General features: G+C 38.1%; 1 protein-coding gene across 2 annotated transcripts in view; it reads right to left on the bottom strand.

Annotated features, from left to right (window-relative positions):
• LOC126276423 (transmembrane protein 135-like) overlaps positions 1-17,975 on the bottom strand; it is a 103,234-nt gene that overhangs the window by 41,949 nt on the left and 43,310 nt on the right. For both annotated transcript variants that reach the window (XM_049977276.1, XM_049977275.1), the window contains exons 5-6: positions 9,697-9,940; positions 554-721 (exon numbers count right to left, since the gene is read on the bottom strand). In XM_049977276.1, coding sequence (XP_049833233.1) covers positions 554-721; positions 9,697-9,940 — 412 coding nt within the window. The remainder of the gene's footprint in view (positions 1-553; positions 722-9,696; positions 9,941-17,975) is intronic.

Genomic DNA, 17,975 nt, shown 5'->3' with positions numbered 1-17,975 from the left:
ATCAAGACTAGTGGTTGACAAAAACTGAACAAAGCATCTGAAGTTTCCGCTTCATAATTGAAAGGCAAGACAAGAGAATGCAAAAGTTAAAAGAAATAAGCATATATTAAACTACACAGAACTGTAGGGTAAATAGTATATAAATTACATACAAGTAGCAGCAATAATTGCACAGAATGTACTGTGAGTTTAGACAGTGACACACAGTATGCTATTGCAAACATTATTGCAGTTTTTAATTTAATTACATGAACTGTTGCAGCAGCTCCCATTTTTTGGGGTACCCTTGTTATCAACACTGCAAAATTAAACATGTGTTGATAACAAAACTATGGACATTTCAGCTAGATATTTTTGTTGCAGTATGGGTCTATCGTAGTACGCGACTCAGCTGAACTTTTTTTAAGATGCTGAAACAAGACGAACAGTCAAGAGAATGAATTACAAAGCTGATTTGGTTCTTTTATAATGAACCTCAAGTCTGCAAAATGTGTAAGAAATAACAGAAACACAATTTAGTTTCTGTCACAATTTTATAGAGATTTGTACTCACCCTAAATAATCCAGAAAATCCCCCAAGAAATGCTCCAAATCTGAATGCATCTCGTTGCACCAGTACACCAGGTAGCATCTTCGGGTGACGTACAAGTTTACGAATCTGAAGCAGCAGTCTCAGACAGACTTGAAGACCATACCCTATTGAGAATAACTTTGCTGTTCCCTAAAAGTAGTCAGTCAGTAATTCCACAATTAATAAATGCAATAAAATGACATGATAGAAATAATGCATCAAAATTTGATGTACCATATATTTCTCTCTTATCACCTACTCCGAGAGAAAAATGCGAATGAAGCATATACAAACAGCAGCTAAAAATATTGCAATATATACTGACAAAATTTCAATTTAAAATGTTCAAATATAATATATAAGAAGAACATGAGGCTCAATTACTAACCAGAAAAATCCAATGTCCTTTTTTTATTCCAGTACAATTTGTGGGAAACTTAATGCAGTCATATTTCCAACTTCTTATTTGCAAAAACCCTTTACTTATTTTGTGTCCCAGTCAAAGACAACAATTTATGCGCACACCTTTGCCATCAATAATTCCCGTTTGTTTGAGGAGGTGGTTTGAAATCCCTGGGGTGAAGTTCGATGACATCCAAAATGTCACAGAGTTGATGTCATACAAATTTCAGAGTCAGTCATTAATTAAATTTAATCAGTGAGCATGTCCCAGGAGAAAAAGTCCCAGCTGGAAATGTAGCTCACAACATCATGGAGTGGGCAGAAGAAGAGAGTAAGTATATTTCAAACAGTGTATGTGTGTAAGGACAATGTATGTGCATTTGGGCATTGCAGAGAAGTACAAGTTATCTTCAAAACAGCAGTGGTGCATTTATAGCAACTGTGTAGAAAAGCATATTCCACATGGTGCGTAATTTAATATTTACAATGTAAGAAAAGATAGAATCTTTACTTACCCTAAAAATGGCACGTTAAGGTGCAGACAGGCACAATTAAAAGACACTTACCATAATTCCTCAGCCACAGCCTTCATCACAAAAAAAGAGAGAAACACACACCATTCATTCAAACAAGCAAGCACACCTCACATACACATGACCGCCACCTCTAGCAGCTTGGACCAGAACACAACTGTCATGGAGAATGAAAGGAGAGAACTGGAGGGGGTGGGGAAGAGGAAGGGATAGCAGTGTATAGGTGGGGAGGAGAGAGGAGCATTGTCTAGTGGAGTGTGTAGGAACTAAATTGCCAACAGCTACAGCATCAGGAAGTTGCGGGGGTGGGGGGACTATTGGGTGGAGGGTGCAAAAACAGTATGTTACCTTAGGTTGAGACTGGGATGATTACAGGAGCAGAGAATGTGTTGTGAGAAAAACTCTCGTCTGTGTAGTTCAGAAAAGCTGGTGGTTGAGGGAAGGAACTAGATGGCTCAGGTAGTGAAGCAGCCACTAAAATCAAGCATGTTCTGTCCAGCTGCATGTTGTGCTACACGGTGGTTTACTTTGCTCTTGGCCACAGTTTGGCGGTGGAAATTCACCCCAGTAGACAATTCGTTGGTAGTCATATCAACACAAAATCATTGAACAGCTTTTTGTACTGGTATGACTACCAAACAGCTTGAGATGAAGCAAGCTGGGATCTCTTTACTTCCTTTCTTGTTTTGCCATCTGCCTCCTTAAATTCATTTTTTTCTTTATGCCTAATTATCTTTAACTTACATGAGTATAATCTGCATTTTCATAAAAGAAAAATGGTTGGCCCTCAGTCTGAAGGAATATAGCACCATGTCCAATTTTGTGTTTAGTTTTGTGTATGTCATCACAATTTTCTAATTTATTTTGACTATTCCTAGTTAATATCTTTTGTTATAGGGTGAAATCAGTAACTGTTTAGTGACTTAGATTCTGTTGTTGACTTGCAAACAAATATAAATTCTGTACTTTTATAAACATTTTGAAGAACCACCACTAGGATTCTTAAAGTATTTATTTGGCTCTATTCGAAAATATATAGCAAATCTAGCCCTTAATTAATTCGAAAATAATTACCAAGTTTGTCAAAAGTATTGTTAGTATAACTATATCTGTTAATTTCATTATTTAAACATAACAAATAATTCAGACAAACATTTGTGGTAGAAGAAACTGTTAAAAAGAAGGAATATTTCTATATATTCAGTTAAATGAATGAGTTATATTTTAATTGTCATTTCTGTAAATTAAATATCAAACAATGCATGGTTTCAGTACCTATTATTGTGAGGATATATGAAGTCTCCAATTTTGGTCCTGAGTCAATCAGTCCACGGATGATTTTCAGACGAGACACATGCATCAACTTAACCATGAAATAAGTGTAACACAAATAGGCCACGTTTAAAATAATTACAGTGTCAATAGTGAACTGGCCATATTAACTGTGTAGTATTGGAGGAGGGTGGTTGGGGGGGGGGGGGGGGGGTTGTAAACAGTGAAACACAACTGTGCAACTGTTTGGTACATCATTTCATTTACAGTAGTCAGTGTTGAACTTCCACGACCACCGCCCCCCCCCTCCCATTTTACAGCCAGTATAAGAACGCAATACATCGACACCGATGACTATCAACAATGAAATAAAGCAGGCGAATGTCACAAGCTGTCCACCAGGATTAATAGCCACTGCCACACTGTGCCCAAGACCAAAGTAGACCAACCTATGGCTTAACATGCAACTGAACATAACATCCTTTATTGTAATGGCTGCTTCATTCCACCTGGATCCTCACCTCCACCACCAGCTTTTCTGAACTGTGCAGATGTTAGTTATCCTCACAACAGAGTCTCTGCTACCATAATTATCGCAGTTTCAACCTACAGTAACATGGCCTTCCCACACCCTCTGCCCTATTACCTCCTCCCCATTCTCGTCTCCTACCTTCTTTGTTTTTGCTGCCTTCTGCCAATGGTTCCGCCCGTGTTTCCCTGCTCCTCTCCTTTTCCGCTCCATTTCCTCCACAACTTCCTGAAGTTGGCAGTATAGTTCCTGTACACTCTGCCAGACAGTGCTCCCCTTGCCCCCACCTGTATGCTGCTATCCCTTCCCCTTCCCCACCCTCTCCAGATTGCTGCTCCCATTCCCCGTGGCAGTTGTGTTCTGGTCTATGCTGCCAGAGATGGCGGTCATATGTGAGGCGTGCTTGCTTGTATGAATGAATGGTGTGTGTGTTTCTCTTTCTTTTCTGGCGAAGGCTGTGGCCGACAGTTTATGTGAGTGCCTTTTAGCTGTGCCTGTCTGCAACTTAACGAGTGGTCTTTACATTAAGTAGGAATCTATCTTTCCCTACATTGTTCATATTCCAACCTGGAGTTTCCATTGTAATTTAATATTTGAAAGACAGAAGTAATTATATACAGAAGTTTGCATAACTGAGACTGTTTGAGATCACTATGATGAATGGTGCTGCCATAGTTTCTCAAGCAAAAAGATGAAAACACCATATATCACATCAAGCCTTCCAATAATCTAAATTTGACTGGAAAAATACACCATATCACACCAAGACCATTTGACTAACATATACCCAAGTTCCAAAGAGAATTGCAAAAGGCCTGTAAGGAGAAACATTGTTTGATCATGATTTAAATGTAAGCGTTTTAAAAACCACCAGAAGCACAAAAGGAGACTCTTCCTTTACTTGCTTTGAAATCTTTTTTTTCTTACAGGAAGTTTCACCTTCAAAGTATATCAATAAGTGCTCAAACACCACTTCCTGAGTATGAATTAATTGTCTAATTTTAGACTGAAAATGAAGACGGACACATACTGAGTACTAGACAGTGATTATTGCAGGAGAGTGAAATCACAATTACAAGAGATGTTCATTAACTGGAAATTCAAATACTTTAACATACAATACTGGTACTGTGACTAACATTAGAGAAAACTATTAAGTAATGTGACATATCATTAATGATGTTTATTATTTGGATTCCATAGCTGAAAATCACAGTAACTGCTGTGGAAAAGTAATGCAAAACAGAGCTGGACACTGTGAGCTTCCTTGAGACATACAAAAATAGTAATTTGGTATTAAAAATTTTGAATTTGTACTACTGCTGGATTAAGCTCCTTCTGTGACACTGCACTATCTACCGGTATTGTGAAACAACAAAGTTTAGGGAACGTAAATTACTAAAAAAGTTGGGGAAGTTATCGAGAGGATTTTTACCAACAGAAAGTGATGACAAACATTTTAAAATCTGGAGTATGACAGTTCTACAACACGGATGGTAGGCTTTAGAAGTGCATGGCTCCGCTGACCCTTTAGCGACGGTTAGCAAGAGAGACAATGTATACTGACACACTGTGGTAGGAAGGTCACAGGACGACCCCTCGTGATATCACAAAGAATAAACTGGAGATATGAAAATTGACAGGTTACATCTCAGTTTAATAGCAGTCTACAAATGATAGATGGATCACAGCTGCAGTTAAATATAAAACAGCATGATGATCACTACACAGGATAGATTCAGATAAGCCACCAGCAACAGAAAATACTACAATGTGACATAATTATTGTTTTAAAATTTACTTTTCTTATTGTTAGAATCAGCAGTGCCCAGAAACTGGCTCCATGATTTGTTTAAAGAAACAATGTAGTGGAAAAAATGGAAATTTCATGGAAGGCTTTCACTGTATGATTTCTTACAATTTTCGTAAAAGCCTAAATTGACTACTACATCTCAAATCACTTCATGCAAATTTTGGTAATTAATCACCTTTAGAAAAAATTGTTTGTAATTGGTTCACAGAAGCCAACCAACATAGATGCTGTGAGCAACATGATTGAAGAGGATCAACATGTGATTTACCGTGAGACAGAGACATCTTTGAGCTTGTCAAAGACTGCAATAAATTTTATTTTGACATCATTAAGCTGTGAAAAAGACCAGTGGTCAGTCAATGCACAATGCACAACTTGAACAAAATTCAAAAACAGGTCATATCAGTTGGTGAAAGGCAATGCTCAAAAAATTAGACTGAGGAAATTCAAAATCTGACATAATAGTGTAAAAAGTAAAGAAACTTGGACATATTCAAACACGGCGGAAACTGTGCAGCAATTAACCATTTGAGTGTACTAACATGAACTGAAACCAAGTTGGTACGTTCACAATGCTGTTCCAAGAAAATAATTACTGCATTTTATTGTCAGAACACTTAGACGATGCACCAAAACTACTAAAGAGATTGTCTTCACTGTACTATGCTTGTCTGTCCTCTGCCAGAGTATTGCTACATAGTGCAGGATCCTTACAAGATACGATTAGCAGAGAATAACGAAAAATGTTTGAAGACAGGCAGCTTGTTTTGTATTATCATGGAATACAGGAGATAGTGTCACGGACATGCAAGTTGGAGTGGCAATCATTAAAACAAAAATGCTTTCTGTTGCGGCGAGATCTTTTCAAAAAGTGTCAGTCACCAATTTTCTCCTGCGAATGTGAAAATATTCTGCGCAGGCCCATTATAAGGTTTGTTACATTGCGACGCGATAATGGCTGCAAGTTGTACTGTTCAGGCCACAGACACACACTTCTGGCAAGCTTGCTTCTTCCTCATAAGACGTATGCCTACCTGTGTGCTCATTATTTGTACTGGTTACATTAAAGTATCGAATGGCACAGTCCACAAAATTACTGTTGTATTTTTAATTTTTAATACTAGAATGTGAAAGTCGGTGTTATTAAGTGCTACGTGTTAATAAATCAACAAATTTATGACTTAACACACTGATTGCTATCAGTGGTAACTGTACCCAGGCATGAATGGTACCCATTCTCTAACCTGACATCTATGCCCCTTTCCAACCTTGAATATATTAAAGTTCTATGACTGTGAGGATAGAACAAGGAGAAAGTAACATGTGGGAGCTTACGCCATAACAAGTTAAATCAGAACTCCCACGGAAAGACTTAAATGTTCATTTTTTCCATGTGCTAATCTAGAGTGTAACAGTAAACAAATGGTCTTAAACTGGTTCTATGAACCCTCTGCCAAGCACTTAAGAGTGAATTTCAGAACAGGAGATAGAGGTAGATGTAGATTTATTTCTGTGGCTATGCAAGACATGTTGCAGGCACAAAACGTCATCCAAAAGTATACTACTGAATGCTTTTTCAGAAAATTATTTTGAACAATTATTTCATGAGGCCACTCGAAGCGTAAATGGTTGTGAAAGCATGCTTGACCTCTTAGCAAAAAATTATCCTGGACAAATAGGGAGTATCATGCTGAATACAGGGATCGATGACCACAAGGCAGTTGCTGCTAGGCTGAATAGCATATCACCTACAACGAAAAGAAACACAAAGTGTATCTATTAAAAAAAAGCTTATAAATATGTGCTTGGTGCCTTTTTAAGAAACAGTCTTCACTCCTTCCAATCAGATCATTTAAGCATAGAAAAGATGTGGAATGATTTCAAAGAGATAGTATCGACGGCAATTGAGAGATATATACCACATAAATTAAAAAGTGAGGGTACTGATTCCCAGTGGTACACAAAACGGGTCAAATCGTTGTCGCAGAAGCAACAAAAAAAGCATGCCAAATTTAAAAGAACGCATAATCCCCAAGATCACCAAAGTTTTGCACAAGTTCAAAATATAGTAGTGCTTACTTCATTGTGAGATGCTTTTAATAATTTCCACAACAAAACTCTGTCTCGGAATCTGGCAGAAAACCCAAAGAGATTGTGGTCATAGATAAAACACACCAGTGGCAAAACGCCATCAATACCTTCACTGCATAACAACAACGGTGATGTCATTGACGACAGTGCCACTAAAGAAGCATTATTAAACATGGTTTTCCGAAACTCCTTCACCAAAGACGATAAAGTAAATATTCCTGAATTCCAATCAAGTACAACTGCCGAGATGAAAAACATAGAAGTGGATATCCTCAGTGTAGCAAAGCATCTTAAATCACTTAATAAAGGCAAGGACTCCGGTCCAGATTGTATACCAGTCTCAGGTTTTGAGTAGCCATCATAGATTGTTTGCAGATGATACTGTCATTTACCATCTTGTAAAGTCATCTGATGATCAAAACTAATTGAAAAATGATTCGCGTAAGATATCTGTATGGGGTGAAAAGTGGCAATAGGCCCCGAATCAAGAAAAGCGGGAAGTTATTCACACAAGTATTAAAAGAAATCTGCTAAATTTCGATTACGCTAAAAGTCACAAAAATCTGAAGGCTGCTAATTCAACTAAATACGTAGGGAGTACAATTACAAATAACCTAAATTTGGAAGATCACATAGATGCCGTGAGTAGAGCAAAACCAAAGACTGTGATTCACTGGCAGACCACTTGGAAGGTGCAACAGGCCTACTAAAGAGATTGCTTACATCACGCTTGTCCGCCCTGTTCTGGAGTATTGCTGTGCAGTGTGGGATCCGCATCAGGTGGAACTGATGGATGACATCAAAAAAGTTCAAAAAAAGGGGAGCTCATTTTGTTTTATCGCAAAGTAGGGGAAACGGTATCACAGACATGATACGTGAATTGGACTGCAATCATTAAAACAAAGGCATTTTTCATTGTGACAGGATCTTCTCACGAAATTTCAATCACCAGTTTTCTCTTCCGATTGCAAAAACGTTCTGTTGGCATCCACCTGCATAGGGAGAAATAATCATCACGATAAAATAAGAGAAATCAGGGCTCAAACAGAGAAATTTAACTGCTCATTTTTCCCACACGCCATTCGAGAGTGGAATGGTAAAGAGACAGCTTGAAGGTGGTTCACTGAACCCTCCGCTGAGCAGTTTAATGTGAATAGCAGAGTAACCACATAGATGTAAATGTTGCATCAACTACTTTTGAGTTAATGCTAAATTTTCAATACAGTAGGGTCTGCAGCTGCGATGAACTTTTTGGAAGATTTCATGATGCTTTCAGCTGCCATTCTCTTTATTGCATGTACGATTGTACAATTACAGCCTTAGACCATTTTCAAGTATTTTATGGATGATTTTTCAGTAGTAAATTATGTCATGTATGTTGTTGCCCTTATGACTCCATGTTATGCTCATAAAATAAATCCGAGATGTTTTACTCTCTCTCTACATCTCGGATTCATTTTATGAGCACAACATGGAGTCCTAGGGGCAACAAAATGCTTGACAATTTACTATTGAAAAATCATCCTAAAAATACTTGAAAATGACCTAAGGCCAAAATTGTACAATCATACAGGCAATAAAGAGAATGGTAGCTGAAGGCATCATGAAATGTTTCAAAAAATTAATGATAAATGGTATACAACAATTTGTTTGCCACACCTCATTGATGAAATCAAGAAAAAATAACCAAAACATCACATCGTGTTTCATCATGACAATGACAGAGGTCGTACAGCACATCAAACAAATAATTAACTGACGAATAAAACTGTTTAATTAATGCTTAATTGCCTGTGTTCACTCAATTTATCATCCAACAACTTTTTTCTGTTCCCTTATGTTACACTAACATTGTGTAAATAGTGATTTTCATCACAAAGACACTGCTGAATTGAATCAAAACTATGTTTTTGGGGTACCAGATTCAGAGAAGAAAAAACATTTCCAGAACTGATTTAAACACATGTAAAAAAATTTTAATTCAGAGGCAAATACTTTGAGAAACAATATTATTATTTTTGTATAAAAAAATTGTTTTCTTCCATTGCTTTAAGAAAAACCTTTAAGGTAACTGCTAGGTCATTACTATCTTCATTTCTCTGTCAGTTGCTAAAATCAGCAGCTTGTCCTTTTCTTCATATGCAGATCTGACAATGATTTCCCTGCATCCCCAACAATTTTTGCATATCTTTAGTACACTACCATCCACTCTTCACATCATCGTACAGGTGTGGTCATTCCCACAGATGGGGTTGGTCACAATGGTTTAGCCGATCACTGTACATCTGACAATCTACAAGCATCATCTCAACCAACTCAAATATTATGCTTCATACTGTTCCAAATGGTAGATTCAAGTTGAGCTCTGTACCATACTACTGTATCACAACAAACCAATTTCCCAAATATTTACTACCATTAACTTATCCATTTGTCATTTTTCTACATAATAATCAGTCATATATTCTATATAGCATATACTTGCCTGAATTGTGTAGTAGAAACAGCTGAAAGGATGCGGACAGGTGGCATGGCGATTGTGACACTTCACCCATTTTACAACTGCTCGGTAGAAACGGCAGAAAGCTGACACAATACTATATACAATTCCACTACGAGGCACAGGTTTTGTAGTTTTCCGCGATGTGGACACAGCTGGAGCTCTTTGTGGTGGCAAATCCTCACGGTTTTCCATATATCCACTTTCTTCAAAAGGCCCCACAATAAATCTATAAACAGGACATTAGTGTAAAGCAGTCTTCATAAAATCTCAAAAAGGTGTTGCTGAAATGAAAAGAAATGACAGTAGTTTCTCTTCTCTAACAGCAGTTTCAGAACATTTTCATTACACAAAGCAAATAAACAATATCACTTACATAACTCACTAATGCACACAAATTAATAAATTGGGCATTTTGGAAAGAATTTTTGATTGGGTCTGCCTCTAGGCCCCACTGCTCTCAATTCCGAGAAGTTTTAATACTGAGAAGGAAGGAAGGAAGATTAGAGTTTAACATCCCGTCAACAACAAAGTCATTAGAAACGGAGCACAAGGTCGGATTAGGGAACGATAGACAAAGGAACCATCCCGGCTTTGCCTTATGTGATTTAGGGTAATCACAGGAAACATAAATCTGGTTGGCCAGACAGATATTTGAACACCATCCTCCCAACTACAAGTTTGGGAAACTGCGTCTGCTTTAACGTTAATCAATCTTCCACTAAGTAAAGGCCATCAAATGAAGATGAAACATGAAAACCAATGTCAGCATGTATACGTGATACATTAGTTTCATCATGTACTAAAAAAATGGATAGATCCCAATAGTGAACTAGCCTCTCCCCACTCGTCTGAATAAAACACAGTCAGTTAAAATGTGGCATACTGAAATTTGTACGCCACAAGCACCACACATTGGAAGGTCCTCTCACTGGAGCTGGAAGCCATTTGTCATCAAACTATGCCCCATCCATTACGGAATGAGATGGACTTCATCTCACCTTACGGCCAGAAGGAGGTACACAATGGCCAAGTTAATTTCATCAGCTGCAGGTAATTGTAAACCACTTTCAGTCATTCTTCGTTCCATCAATATGTCACCCTGTCCTTCGATAGCAAAGAGACAGCATGTAGAGAGACAGCACATAGAACCACGGGGTTTCGAGTACATACTTCCTTCGTTCCACTTACACATTTACATGAATTCTCATACGCACTAATAACCTGTAGAAAAGCAACTCATTCGTCTATGCAGGTGGAGAAGGGAATCCTGGATGTCCTGGGAATGTTTCTCTAGCAGGTACATGTGTAGTACAGATTTTAGGAGTACTTAGAAGGTTCTTAGAGAGAGGAAGTTTTCATTCCCCTCCTCAAACCAAGAAATGATCAAACGTGCTCCAGCAGTCACTGAAGTGTTACCTTTACGTAATGTGTTGGGGACACTCTGGAACATATTTAACCTGGTCTAGGCACTAGACTCAGTGTGGTTGCAGACATTACTGACAACCTTACCCTGCTGGAGGCAGGTATGAACTGGCTTTTCTAGTGAGACAGCACCATGGAAAAGGCAGATGTTACTGCTACAAGGCACAACATTCTCAGACAGCTCTGTCATGGAACCTCTGCCTACACTCACAGGGGTCCTTCTCTCCGAATGCCAAGATGGCACAGTTCTGGATGACAGATTTGAGCAGAATAATTTCAGCTTTCAAAATGATGCAGCTTGTAAGTCAAGGAGAGTTTATTCAGACACGTCATCACGAAAGACTCTAAGGGCACAGAAGAATATTGTCCCAATGGCAGTATTTTAACTCTTAACATTTTTATCATTGGCACAAATAGTATACCATTCAAAGCAAGGAGTCCAACGGACAATTTCACAGTTTTTTTTGCTCCCCATTGATTTTTACCATTCTCATCAAATTTTTAATTGATCTGATATGCAAATGATAGATATTATTTGAAGGAGCTGGGAAGTCTCAGACCCCAACATTGACATAATATTATGCAGAGATATGAATAACAAAATTAGTAATAACGTCACAAACATTCTGAGCACTTTTTTCATGACAGAAACAGTCGTTCTTTGCCACAGTTTGGCAGTGGCCATTCATTCTGGTGGACAGCTGGCTGGTTGTCATGACCACATAAAATGCTGTGTAGTGATTGCAACAGATACATTTTAAGATGGTGGTGCCCCGTTAGCTCGTACATATCTGATGAACGTCACAGTTTACTACCAAGAGTTACTGAAAAAATTTATTTATTGAACAAATAGTTTCATTCTACGCAGATCATCAGGTTCGTAAGAACATTTACATTACACTAGGTGATTTATGATCTGTGCATATGTAGGCGCTTTCTCAATATGTAATACCTAAATATGCACAGATCAGGATTAAATGATTTTTTATTTTAATTTTATTACGGGACACCATTGATAATGTACACCTAATAAACTACAATAATTATTATTTTTCCCCCTCCTGAAACAGAAGATAGTCTGTTCATGGAAACTGGTTGTTCACTAAAGAAATTTCATCCTTCTTCTCTTAGTGGTAAAAATTGATGTTCTCCAAAGATTGCAATAGAGATAGTATATGACATGGCTACTTTTACAGGTGGCCTTGCCTCTGATGGTATAGGATAAGCCTGTGACAGGACTGGAGCAGGATGTGCTGGGTGGCTGAAATGGGTAGGTCTTGCACCTGGGTTCGGTCTCCCATAGGAATAGGACTGCCACTCCAACCCCTTGAAACAAGAGTCATATCACTGAGGAAGACCCAGGTGCACAACCTGCACGATTTATCCACCCAGCAATATTACTCCAGTTCGGTCAAAGGCTTATCCTATCCCATCAGTGATGGGGCCACATGTGAAAGCAGCCATGTCATATTCTCATCCTGCCACAATCACTGCACAGCATTTTATTAGGGGATGACCACTAACCAGCTGTCCACCAGAATGAACAGCCAACACCAAACTGGGCCAATAACAAAGTACCGCGAAGTGACACAACACTCTAGTGGGTACAGTATGCTTGAGTTCAGTGGTTGCTTCACAACTCATGCTACCTGGATTCTTCCCTCCAGCAACAGCTTTTCTGAACTATCTAAATGGGAGTTATCCTTGCAACACATCCTTTCCTCCTGTAAGCTTTTGGCTACAATCTCTGCTAAGCCATTGTCACCACTCTACCCAACAGTGTCCTCTTCCTCTGTCCTGTCACACCCTACCAATCAATGTCTCTCGTGTGCCACATCGCACCTGCTCTGGTACCAGTGTGCCGCATGCTCAACCCCTGCACTTGTTAACCCTCCCTCCCAAATTCCTAGCCTACACATCTGCTGCTCCCCTATGAGCTACTACCTACCCATCCCCAACCCCCTCCCCTCCTGCTTCCTTCCTCTTTCTCCCTCCCTTCACCCAGCCAACCCAACACAATGATTGCCCCAGTCCATCTGCCAGTCGGCAAACTAGGCACTGCATGCCCAGCTGGCACAATGTAGGTGCACTGGCAAGAGTGTGTTTTTTGTACTCTAGCTGGTCAAAGCATTTCTTCTGAAAGTTAGCAAAAGATTTATTCCCTTTTTTCTGTGTGTGCCTTTTGACAACTTAACGTTTCTGCTATTCGGTGACTGCCTCCTATACTGTTATATTAGTTAGACCATAAACTGCTTTGTTTGGTTTGCTCCCCCTCCTTCAGGCTGATGAATGTATACTTCTTCATCAAGATTACCATGCACAAACACAGTTCGAACATCCATATGTTCAATGTCAAGATCAAATTCAGTAGCTAAATCTAACAATGTATGAAGTGAAAAAATGATTGTCATGCAAAAATGTTTCTGGGAATACACTTTTGCAACAAAATTAGCATTATAAACAGTAAGAAAAATTCTGGTAGAACATAAATAATTTGGGAGTAAAGGAGTCCACTCACCAACTGGTAGAAGCACTGAGTTGTCGACAGGCACAAACAAAAGGGAATTGAAACTTTAAAGAAATCCTTGTGTTTTTGTATGTGCATTTATACTTTCGCTTGCCAAAGGATTTCTTCCAAAAGCTAGAAAAATTTTCATTCTCTTTTGTGCAGTGCCTGTTGGTGACTCAGTGTTTCTAATATTTAGTAAGTGGTCTTCTTTATTCCTAAATTGTTTATGAAGTAGTCATTATAACATTCAACTTCACCATCTTCCATTTCTTTGCCTTTGAATGCCCATTTCATGTTGATTGTCTTCTGCCTGGCAGTAAATAGAATGCAAGTCTTGTTTCCAAGACTAATATTAATCATTAAGGTGTCTTTTCATTTTCACAATCATCACAACTGTTTCTATACATGAACTTGGTTCAGGAACTTCAGCAAAATATGCAGAATTATCATTAAAATGTTTTGCTCTGAAACGCAACGAATTATCTTCTGATGTCAAATTCTATTTGTCTTTTAAGAATGCCTTACTACATTGATTCACAAAATCTTTTCCATTATTTGTTCAAATTATTTTACTTTTTCAACCAGTTTCAATTCTACTCATTGTTTGTTTTGTTGATTTTAGCTAGTAACCAGATGATTTTCTTTATATATTACCCATAAAAGTGAGATGGTATTCTCTTCCACACGAAGCCATGCTCATTGGTCTACAAACATTAATGTAGTACATTCTAAGTAGACCTTCTGCAGTTCTACTAAAGGGTTTGAAATAGATTATCGACATAAGTTTCCTTCTATACAAGAAACACATGGATTTGAATTAGTCCCATTCCTTTCATCAGCCATTTCTTTCTTTAATAAATGCACACTTCCATGATTATAATGCCCCAGCCTTAGACACCACAATTCAATAATAGTTATTTTTTTTACAACATTTGCATTTAGACAAATTTCATCTACAGTAAAACCTCTTTAGAACGTTCCTCCATATAATGTTTTCCTCTATGTTACGTCCGTTTTTTTCGGTCCCGAGTAAAGGCCCATATAAACAATGTTAAATTTTCCTCTTTACTGTGTTTCCTCTATATTACAGTTTCCTCTATGTAACGCTCATATTTTTGGAACCCAGGTCAATTATTTACCTATTTATAGCGTTTAAGTAACTGGATATAGACGCATCGTTTTCCGTTATGTGGTTTCACAGTTTGCAATGGCTCGGAAAGCCCGCGCTCAGCATATTTCATGTCAGCGGCAAAACCCGGTCACGTGACATGTGACGCACATTCTGCTTGCGATCTTTTTGGCGCCATTTCAGTCGATGCTTTGTATTAGTACTTAGTACCGTGTTGTGTGAGCTAAGCAGCAAACAGTTCGTGTGCCTAGTAAGTGTGTGTCTTCGATATAACGTTTTTCCTTAAGCTTTCATCAGTGGACATGGGTGAAAAGCGGAAGAATATTTCTCTGGAAGAGAAGGTTTCTATTATTAAAAAAGTGGAGGCATCTCCTGGCCTGAGTCGCGTGGAGCTAGCGAAGCAATTGGGACTGGCCCCTTTAACACTCAACACTATAATGAAAAACAGATCGTCGATAATGGAAGGGTTTGAGAATTGTGGAAATTCGAAACGTATGCGTTTGAAACAATCGACTTACGACAAAATGAAGAAAGTTTTATTAACTTGGTTTCAGCAAGCACGTGCTGCAAACATTCCTATAAACAGAACTATTTTGAAGGAGAAGGCACGTCAAATATCACTTCAGTTAGGAATGAACAATTTTAAGGCGTCCAATGGATGGATTGATAAATTTCGACAGCGTCATGGTGTTGTGTACAAATCAGAATGTGGAGAAAGTAAAAGTGTAGACGAACCAACTGTAACTCAATGGATACAGACTCTCCCTAATATGATACAGGGCTACAAACTGCGTGACATTTATAATGCTGACGAAACCGGCATGTTTTTCAATTTAATACCGGATTAGACATTTACATTTACTTTTCGTGGGGAAAATTGCAATGGCGGTAAGAAGAGCAAGGAACGTCTTACCGTTTTGTTGTGTACAAATGCTGATGGCAGTGAAAAACTGAAACCTTTGGTTATCGGGAAGCCAAAAAATCCGAGGTGCTTCAAAAACATTTCCATGTTTCCGTGCAAATATACAAACAATGCCAAGACATGGATGATGAGTGAAATATTTTTATGTTTTCTAAGAGAATTTGACGCCAAAATGGGGAGTGCTGCAAGAAAAGTGCTGCTGTTTGTGGATAGATGTGCGGCACATCCACCAGACGTACCCTTTCTGAGAAATGTTAAAGTAATTTTCCTGCCACCCAACTGCACCAGCCGTCTGCAACCTTAAGGTTAAATATAGGACAGCCCTTGTAAAAAAGGCCTTGAATTTGATGGACCAAAGAAAACCGGGAAGCCAGCAAAGATCACAACTGAAACTGAACATTTTACAGGCAATAAATTTAATTATGTACTCGTGGAAGCCAGCAAAGATCACAACTGAAACTGAACATTTTACAGGCAACAAATTTAATTATGTACTCGTGGAGGGAAGTAAGTGCTGAAACTATTAAAAACTGTTTCACAAAAGTGGGATTCTGTGAGAATGAGATGGCAGCTCCCGTGGAAGAAGTTGCAAGTGATTTGCAAGAGTTTCACCAATTAATAGGCAGTGATTCTGTCACTTTTGAGGACTTTGTGGCTGTGGATGACGACGTGGCAACCACAGGAGTACAAAGTATTGAGAAGCTGACTGCAGAGAGAAGCTTGGAGAGTAATAGTGAAAGTGACAGTGACAAGGAAGATGACCCTGTGCCCTCATATACTAAGGCAGCTGAAGCCTTTCAAACATTCAGGAGATACATGATGGCCCATAGACTTGAGGACAGAACAGTAGTTCAACTTGCTCATTTTGAGTAAGAAATGATTGCCATAGAGTCTAGGAGAAACAGAAAACAAGCAAGCCTGCTTGAATATTTTAAAAAATCATAAGTATGTTATTTTCAGATTGCTTAGGTTCCTAGAGTTTTGTGCAAATTTAAGTTCCATTTCATAATTTAATTATTGAAGTAATTTTTTTTTAATCTGCCCCATTTACTGTGTTTTTATGTAATATGTTCAGTAAATATAAACAAAATTTGGCTCATATTCTATAATTGTGTCAACTGAAGAATGGGATACCACCTGTCATCTTTGGAGAATGATGTCAATCTTTAGAATCTGTTATAAATTTTTACTGTACAAACTGATCCATTTACTTTCACCCATCCACCTACCGAGACCAATGTTTAAAAAAACTAATCACTTGATACATTGATCACTTGCAATGAATATCACATATTGTGAAAATTTAAAACGTCATCTATGGCACCATTTGTCAAAGCTCATTAGTGGTATACTGATCTTCAGTAATGCCCTATAATTATTATTTGGAAGCATTCCTCTTTATAGTGTTTTCCTCTATACAGTGTTCAGAATTTGTGGTCCCTTGAAAAACGTTATATAGAGGTTTCACTGTAATTCATACATGCCACCAAATTCTCAGTTTACAAACTGCATAATTTCAAATAAAACATGAAGCATACCACCATGCAAGACTCCAAGGACACAAACTTGAGTTGCAATCATAAGAATTCCAGAGATGATTATATCATTCTTACTGAACATACCACACTGTAGACCACTGAGCAATATGCGAGGTCCATATCTTGTTGTTGACTAACCAACAGCAAATTACATCCAAGGCCTGTAACATATGCAACATTGTCCATCATTATTGGCTAATGCTTATTGTTACCAGTACCTTTCAAGTTGACACTGTCCTTTGCAGTCACATCAGGACTACAGTTATCTGCTACTGCAACTATTATAATTGTGGTTGATTTAGATTTTTGACTGAATCTCTCATTCGTCAAATGTTGCATACACCCAGAACCTATATAACAGCCACTGATAAGATATGAAAATGCAGAAAGAGCAATTAGCAAATTTTAATTTTCAGTTTTCATAGTATTTACAGAATTTGAAGAATCATTTAGATTTTTCTTAGTTCTACACTCATTCATCTTATAACCAACTTTTTGGCATTTATAGCATTCTATCGACTTGGAATTTCATGCATCACAATTGATCTTCAACTTTTGGTGTTTACTGGTTAGCTTACCAGCTGCCAACACAAAATCTGTAATTGCATTTGTCAAAGCACCCTGACTTTTTGCTGATTCTTGAATAAAGTGCCAAGTTACTGTATCACTTTTAATACTGCCACCTGAATTCTCAAGTGCCAGTATTGAGAGTATGAAAATTGGCTGGAAGCCCACTTAGCA

The sequence above is a fragment of the Schistocerca gregaria genome, chromosome 1 (genome assembly GCF_023897955.1).
Source record: "Schistocerca gregaria isolate iqSchGreg1 chromosome 1, iqSchGreg1.2, whole genome shotgun sequence".
Lineage (NCBI taxonomy): Eukaryota > Metazoa > Arthropoda > Insecta > Orthoptera > Acrididae > Schistocerca > Schistocerca gregaria.
This window is presented reverse-complemented; position numbering and strand designations above follow the sequence as displayed.